General features: G+C 41.4%; 1 protein-coding gene across 1 annotated transcript; it reads right to left on the bottom strand.

Moving 5' to 3' along the window:
• LOC311527928 (histone H1.01-like) lies at positions 1 to 906 on the bottom strand. Its single transcript, XM_084642390.1, has one exon. It carries the CDS (start codon positions 903 to 905, stop codon positions 270 to 272), a length of 636 nt encoding a protein of 211 aa, XP_084498516.1. The 5' UTR covers position 906; the 3' UTR covers positions 1 to 269.
• Between the last annotated feature and the right edge of the window lie 7858 nt (positions 907 to 8764).

Below are 8764 nucleotides of genomic sequence, written 5' to 3'. Positions count from 1 at the left end.
TCTAAAATATAAATGAACCAGCGTCCCGCATTTTAAAGAATGGATACCATGTTGTTTCTTGTGGCGGGCAAAGAAGGAAAATGTACGAAACCGACCACTTTATGTCTCCCTCTTTTGTATTACTTTCGTTTCTTAAAGTTGTGCGCCTCATGAAAAGCAGCACGAGGTTACTGAGGTGAACCTGGTGTTTCAGCTCCTCTGGGAAAGGGTGGGTGGCTCTTAAAAGAGCCGTTGGATTTCTCTGTATGACAAATTTCTTTCTAACCCTTTTACTTCTTCTTGAGCGCTGCCTTCTTAGCCTTCGTTGCTTTTGGCTTCGTCGGCTTGGGCTTGGCCGCCTTGGGCTTCACTGCTTTGGCCTTAGCTGGGCTCTTGGCTGCCTTCTTAGGCTTGGCGGCAGCTTTCACCTTTTTCGGGCTCTTGGCTGACTTCTTGGCCGCGGCTGCTGCTGGCTTCTTGACTTTTTTCGGGCTCTTTTTCACGGCCGCAGCCTTTTTAGGTTTTTTGGCAGCTGGTTTCTTAGGCTTTGCCGCTGGTTTTTTCTTGGACGCCTTCTCCTTAGTCTCATCCGGATTCTTGTTGAGTTTAAAAGAACCGGATGCGCCAGTACCTTTGGTCTGCACCAAGGTGCCCTTGCTCACCAGGCTCTTGAGCCCGAGCTTGATGCGGCTGTTGCTTTTTTCCACATCGTACCCTCCGGCGGCCAAAGCCTTCTTAAGGGCGGCCAGCGAGACCCCTTTGCGCTCCTTGGATGCGGACACCGCCTTGGTGATCAGCTCGGTCACGCTGGGACCTGGAGGCTTGCGGGCTTTAGAGCCTCCTGCCGCCTTCTTCGGTTTTTTAGCAGAGGTTTTTGCCCCAGGACCGGAGACAGCAGGAGCTGCGACAGGCGCCGTTTCCGACATAGTGATTCGTGTTTTCTAAAATCAGAAAAAGAAAAAAAAAACTAAGACTAGAGAAAGGCAGACGGCTGGTATTTATAGAGAGGAGCTGCTCTGTGATTGGCGCATTAAAGAGCCCGCCCCACTGAAAGCAAACAGATCTCTTCTCCTCTCTCTGTGTTTCTTCGGAGTTAAAAAGGGGTATTTTTTGCTAAATATCTATCACCAAATCACCCTATTTCTTAGCTGAGTGAAGGGGAAACAGGGCATTTTCATTCAGTAGAGTTTCCAGTAGGAGAGACTAAAGATGAGCTAAAAAAATGCCAATAAATCCTGAGACCTGGGGTTGGAGAGACCTCTGAAGAGAGAAACTTTAGTTTTTCGTTGTAAATTTAAACCATATCACTGTCAATAAAATCACATGTACAATTATATCTCATTCTTTAGAAGGTTTTCTCCAAATCAAGGTACAAAGCCAGTTATTTGAAGTAATGTTGTCAGTGTAAAATGATTTCAAAAAGAAGAAAGTAACACAAGCTCATCCTTGTGCTTTGAATAAGGATTAAGAATTGGCTCTCTTAACCAACTATTCTACCCCCTAAAACACTTAATTCTGTTGAAAAAATCCATTATAGAAAACAACAGAGAGCTGATCAAATACCTCAGGAAGGATGTTTATGTTCCAGGAATTGTATATAAAAGTAGCTGTGATGTACCTTTTTTGCTATTTTAATAGAAGATAAACAAGATGTCATTATTATTTTGTAAAGTTCAAATTCATTTTACTGTACTGCTCTTTAACTTAATTTTATTCCAAGAAAGTCACTTCTGTTCATTAAAAGCAGTAGCCATTTTTTAAATGATAGTGTTCTGAACTTTAATTTAAAATAGAACTATTAGGGTGTTTGTTTCATTATAGTCTGTTAAAACTCGTAGAAAGTCAGAAGCAATGCTTCAATAAAAATCTAAACCATATGGAGAATTAAAGATCAAAATCTAATCAATCAGTGCTTTTTTTATTCTTTAGCTTTAACATATTATATCAAAATGGCTTCTGTAGTGAGGAAAAATCAATGTTAACCGTGTGATTTAGTCATATCTGTATTGCATCAAGAACTGAATGAGATTTTTAATCTGTTCTGCAACATTACTACAAGATGATTCACTGTTTTGTTTTTTTAAAAGTGATAGGGACATTCGAACAGTTTCAAACCCAATATATATATATATTTTTAATAAAATGTAAAATTCCGGATAGGGGTTGGGGGAGGAGGCTAATTTATTCATAATTTACCTTAGAGTTGCAAAAAATTGAGGAAATCGTTTTTCTTTCAATTCTGCAATGGTAATTAGCTCTTACTTGTGATTCTATTGGGTGAAAACTAGGCCACAATCAGCTACTAAACAACGGTGAAGACACCCAATTTTAGATTGAATGTAATATAGTACAATAATAATAATATTTAAAAATAATTAATAAAAATGCAAAACATAATATCTGACCAGTCTGCAACAAGTAATGAGCAAATATTTACTATTCTGAAACTCCACTGGTTGTTTAGGAAATATAAGAGGTCTTTCCTCTCTCCCCTTCCCCTCTCGTACCCCCGCCCCCCCAGACACACGGGTTATGCTGTGGATAGGGCTCTAAAGTAATAGTAGGTATATGTCATCCAATCCCAGGTTAAAGGGAGAGAAGTTGTTGTGACATTTCAGCAATCACCCAGACCAGTAAGGGGTTCTGTCACCACCCGACTTGTAACTTTGAATGCCTGTCGCTGTGCAGCTATGGGCTCAGCCTTGACACCAGTAGATAGCCTACAAGCATAAAGGTCTCAGCCTGGCTTCCACCAGACTAGTTACTCCTTGTCGGGTGACCTCAGCAGCCCTTCCCATCTTGTCTCCTCAATCTATACCAAGTTCTTAACTACTAGACACTCAGAAGATGCAGTTTTGTTTATTTACAATGAATGTACAAATGCCTGCATCTCAGAACACAGAAGGAATCAAGCAGGAAAACAGCTTCTTTTGCTCAGAGCACCGACAACATCCTTCTCAGCTTGTACCCCTGACTCAGAAAAACTCTCCCCAGATTTCTTTCAGAGTCAGATACTGCTTACAGCTGCTCCTTCCAGATGTCTGTCTGTCTCTCAGACCATGTCTACACTATGGGGACTATAGAAGCATAGCTATGGTGCCGTAGCGATACTGTCATAATCCCATAGCGTAGACAAAGACTACAGCGATGGAAGGGCTTTTTCTCTCTCTTTAGAAACACCACCTCCCTGAGTGAGAGTAGATAGGTGAAAAATTCTTCCGGTGACCTAGCTGCATCTATACCAGCAGTTAGGTCAGCAAATCTATGGCATTCATAGGTGTGGCTGTTTCACACCCCAGAGTACTGTAGCTATGTCAGTCTAAATTTTAAGTGTGGACTTAATTGTGCGTCAATTTGAATATTTTCTCTCCTCTCCCGCCCCCACCACCTTACCCAAAACAATACTCAGCAAAACCCATCCACATACTTAGTCCAAAAACTCCTTGGGAAGTTCACAAATCCTTTGTCACTGAATTTAGTATATTATTAGTAGTGTGTGTGAATACTGGGCTGCTTGCTTCAGCACTGCGTGCACTCACCAGGAGGGCTTGTATCAATGTGCAGTGCACCATGAATCCGGAGCCTCGTGTGCAATGTGCCAGCACCTGACAGGATGCCTTTGGGGAAATTTTTGCAGTGTCTGACAGGATAGAAACGATTCTCCTAGGGATTTCTAGAGCCTGGGGTCATGATCTTAGCATGCAACTTTGTCCCTCCCATAATACCGTCCATATCCCATAATTTTTGTGCCTTTTTTCCCCCCTAAATTCCACAAGCTAGTGTGGCACTTTTTGGTGCCCACCATCTCCGACAGAAGCGTGGAGCCTGCACAGCTCTATACTCGTCTCAGGAATGTTGCAAATACAGGTCACTCATTTCTCCTGTATTTGCAGACCTGCAGGAAGTACTGCAACAACTGGGAACGTGATGACTGCTTGGAGGACAGCTTTCTGTGCAATAGAGCAGGAAAAAAAAATCAAGTTTGTTAGTGGCATTCACGGAGCTGCTGCAAATGGTTGAGCACCAGTTCTGGGCCCAAGAAATGAGCAATGACTGGATACTCACCAGTGGAGGGAGAGAAGACCTCACATTTACTCTCAATCAACCAGAAATCACTATGTGGCAAGTAACATCACTCTCTGGGTTAGAAACACAGCTTATTTGTAGATTCATGGATTCTAAGCCAGAAGGGACCATTTTGATTTTCTAGTCTGACCACCTGTATAAAAAAGGCCATAGAACTTCCCCAAAATAATTCTTGTTTGTACTAGAGCATATCTTTTAGAAAAATAGCCAATCTTGGTTTAAAAATTGCTAATGATGGAAAACCCACCACAGTGTGGATACTATTTACCTCCCTAGGTCACAGGAGTATGCATTATGGTAGCCTTTTCCCATAAGTCTCCTTCCTCATTCAGGACACAGGACGTACCTTCCCAGGGAGACTGTTGTCTGTACAACCCCTACTTCTTTTGTTGCAGAAACTGGAAGGTGTACAGTGAAAGAGGCAGGGAATCGCAGGAAGGTCTCATGGGGAAGGCAATGGGATGCTGCATGGGAGAATGCTTTCCTGACTCTGCCACAGAGTTCCTATATGATCCTAGTCAAGTCACTTAAACCAAACATTTATGGCAGACTGTCACTAATTGTGTGTTCCCCATTTTCTTATACAACTTCTTACTCTGGGTCTGGTTTACAAAAGTGCCCAAACAATTGAAGTCAATGGGAGTTGTACTTTGAACCTATAACATGCTGTATAATGCTAAGTAATTTGGAAAATCAGGTCCTAGGAATCAGGTCCAATCTAAATTAGTGGATATTTTTGTCTTTAATCTCTCTGTGCCTCACCTCTGTATCTATCTGTAAAATAGGGAGAATACTGTCCCCTCACCTCACAGGGGTTTTGTGAAAAGGGATTCATTAATATCTGTGAAGCAGTCAGATGTTGTAGGAAGGTACTCTATAGAAAAGCCCATGAGGAATAAATAATTCTCTCTTCAAAACTTGTGTGTAAGAAATAAGGCATGGAGTCACAAACTGAAGAATGAAGTGAAAACAAAATGTTGGATAGTTGCACACTAAAGTCTGGTCTACACTACAGACCTACAGAAGTATAACTATGTCACTCAGGGGTGTGAAAAACCCCCTCCCGAGTGATGTAGTTATACGGACCTAATCCCTCCCCCAACCCCATGTAGACAGCACTAGGTGGGCAGAAGAGATTCTTCTGCTGACATAGCTACTGCCTCAAGAGGGATGGATTAACTATGCAGATGGGAGAGTTCTCTCTGGTCTGCTTGGAGTAGCTCCATGAAAGCACTACAGCAGCACAGCTGGAGTGTCATTTTAAGTGTACATTTGCTCTAAGTGAACATTGTCCATTCTGTGTAGCGAGTGAGGCAGCAATACTATACAAAAAATAGTATGTAATCATGGATTGTCAGTAGAGCCTGCATTATACGAATTTTCACAAGGGGGAGGGGCTGAACTGAAGTTCACAAGCAACCTTAATTCCTGCATTTTCTAACTTTTGAATGGCACTGCTACCTTAATAAATGTGCTTTTAATCTAGCTTTTCGTTGTGTAATGGAATAGAATACACTCCACAAACTTAGAGTGGGAAATTATTCAAGAATAGTGAAGGACAAAAGGAAGGAAGCTCACTCTGGAGCTGCTCTGAATTATATATCAGGGGAGCAGGTTTACAGAATCCTTGGTTTAGCTTTGGCTTTGTACAGTGGGCTGAAAATTACACTCTAAGTGGCTCAGCATCCTCAGGTCTGCAGGGTGTGCACTGCTGAGAAGACAACCAATTTATACCCTGCTGAGTGAGGACTCTGACTTTATTACTGCTCTGTTTTGGATTACAGGCCTTTGAACTTCCTCCACATATCGGGGCAATTGGGAATATCCCAGACAATCCACATACAAGATGAGAGAGGCATAGTTTATTTCTTATTATCTTTCACAGAAAATCAGAAGAATTAAAATGCTGATACCTCGTTCCTGTTTCTAAGATTACAGGAATGGCTTCTGGTGACAAGGGCAGAAAACAAGGCTGCATTAATAATGCGTTCTCATTCTAATTTGAAGATTATCATTTTGTGTCCCTTCACAGATCTCCTTCAGCACAGACCCTATTGGAAATATTTGGCGACAACCCCAGATAGGTTTGTAACCATCAGGAAACCATTACTGAGCCTTTAATTAACAGCCTGGTGTTAGTGCAATACATAAAGGATAGAAAGCAAAGGCTCACCAGAGAACAAAAAGAGACTAGCTCTTTTCAGGAAGTTTGATTTTTTTTTAAACGGAGTAATTGAAAAATGACATTATTCTCTAGTTTAGACACTAGACACAAAATGCAACTTTATAGAGGAAAACGAACAATGGATTGGCAAAATTAAAAACCAGGATGTACAGTGTAAAGTTGAAAGTTAGACCACTCACTGTCAGGGATAATAAGTCTCTTCACAGGATGAGGACAAATCACCCAGGAAATTTATCTAGCTTCTGGATAATCCTCTCTTTGGTGAAGAGTTTGGCTGCAACCTTCTAAATAATGAATTTTAGGGAGCCGTGGGGAAGAGAATGTGCTATCCTTTGGATGCCAGGGCATTTGTTTGGAGGGCTCTTCTGGTTCCTCATATCCTTTACAGTATGGCTCCTAAAGTACTCATCTTCCCATTGGCTATCATCCAGATATCTGCACAAACTCTCCTAACCCAAGTGTGGTTCAGATGCACAGTGCACCTTTATACTATTTATCTAGCAGCATGAGGTTTGGCATACATGTCTGCCAGTCCTGGGGGGGAAGCATAGCTAGGGTTGCCAATTTTGGTTGGACATATTCCTGGAGGTTTCATAACATGACATAGTATTTAATTTGAAGATTAATCTTTAATTCCTGGAGACTCCAGGACATTTCTGGACGATTGGCAACCTTAAGCCTAGCACACAATATGGCTGCTTTCTGGGTTTCACCCTCTGTCTGTCTTGGCACCCATTACATGATACTTGAGTGTCTTCTGTCCTCAGAGCCACCTGAAAAACCCAGCAGAGCCCTGGGCCTAGGGAGTTACACATGACGGGCATTTGTGGGTTCCAAAGGGAATGGAAAGCATTTAACAACCCTCATTTTTTCCTCACCCCATGACAGGGGTCTACAACTCATGGTTTTGCTGAGCATAGAGATGGACAGACTCATTTCCTGAAGAAAATAACTGGGAATGTACTAGAGAAGGGAAAGATCACATTTAATAGGAGTTCCCTCAATAGCAAAGACACGGTACTAGAGAAGTAGTTCCATAGTTCAGGTATGTGGTTTTCAAATAAGAACGAAATAGGAACCATAGTTATCTAAACAGTTAAGTGAGAAAACAAAGTTTGCATTCTTGTTTCATTTCTCTGAAATATGATTTATAGAAACATTTCATGTGTTTCATCTTGTAAAAACCAAAGTAATTAATTTTACTAGAAAGGGGTTTATCCAGTCAAAACCCTGCATCCACTTACACCCACAGCTCCTTTGATTACAATGTACCATTGCCCTATTAATACATATCATATAATATATTGCTTGAAATGGTCAGACTGTATCCTCCAACTTTTATTTTAATAACACAAACATTTAGAATCAAAATGTGCATATGGATTTGAGGATTCATTCCTGAGATAGTGCTGAAGGTTGCTGGTAAGTACAACTTATAGCAGTCAACCTCACAACCAGAGAATTTTGATCCAGCTTTTATGGACGACCATCCCTTACAATGGTCAAATGGAGGGGTCTATCTTTACCAACAAGATGGGGAAACTTGCATGTCAGGTCCATGTGAAAAGAAAAACTGCATCAGCTTCTAAAAAAACCCTTGATATTTTTATTCTAAGCAGGGGTTTTGTTGCTTGACCTTGTGTGTGTGTGTATATATATATATAATTTATTGAGAGAAAAAAATAGTTTTGCCTCTAATTCTGAAAGCAATGAGGTTCCATGGCTGTTCTTATCTCTTGCGGAAGTAAATTCTATTGTCTAAAAATGTGTTTCCTGCACACAGAAGTCGCCTCTTCTGGTCACTAGGATAATACCAGAGGTGTCAGACCACTAGAAACACCTTTTGGGGGTACATTGGCCAGATATCTCAGCAGGAGTTGCGAGCATCTTGCACTGTTAAGCCCCAACTGAGTCAGATTTACCACTGCAAGGGTCCCCAATCTGAGCTGTGTCCTTTTACACAAAGGCAACTGTTAAGCTGTCTGGAGTGACTCCAGGGTACGAGTATTAGCCTCTGAGCAGACTGTTAAGAAGCACGGCACACATCCTAAACCGTATGTAAGATTTATACATAGATTTCACTAACCAAGTTGTGACGTTATTGACATGAATTGTGACCGTATAGATCATTGTTGCAATCAAGGTCCTGTAGTGGCACCAGATCTTGTACAAAGGAGGTTAAGAAAGGTGTCTATGGAAAGGTTATGATTTGCTGGTTATGATTAGTCTATCTGTATGCATGTATCATTTTTGTATATAAAGTTATAAGTATTGGCTTTATATTGTCTGTATTTCAAACTTGTGCTGTGCTTCTGGGTGATACCCCAGACAGTTTGGCATCTGTACTGCCTGGCCTGCTTGATGGCCCATTAAGGACCATCAGCTATATAACTGACCCATTGAGAGAAGGTAGATACACCTTGTGTCTCAGCAAGGCATGCAGGGACATGCCTATGGAGAGGACGCTAAGGCTTTCAAGCCATGTGCTGGGCAGCTTATGTTTGGAAGAAAGGT

This window comes from Lepidochelys olivacea (assembly GCF_965140295.1).
Source record: "Lepidochelys olivacea isolate rLepOli2 genome assembly, chromosome: 1".
Classification (NCBI taxonomy): domain Eukaryota; kingdom Metazoa; phylum Chordata; order Testudines; family Cheloniidae; genus Lepidochelys; species Lepidochelys olivacea.
This window is presented reverse-complemented; position numbering and strand designations above follow the sequence as displayed.

Coding starts and splice junctions, on each gene's coding strand:
- LOC311527928 (XM_084642390.1), bottom strand. CDS start 905: ATGTCGGAAACGGCGCCTGTCGCAGCTCCTGCTGTCTCCGGTCCTGGG.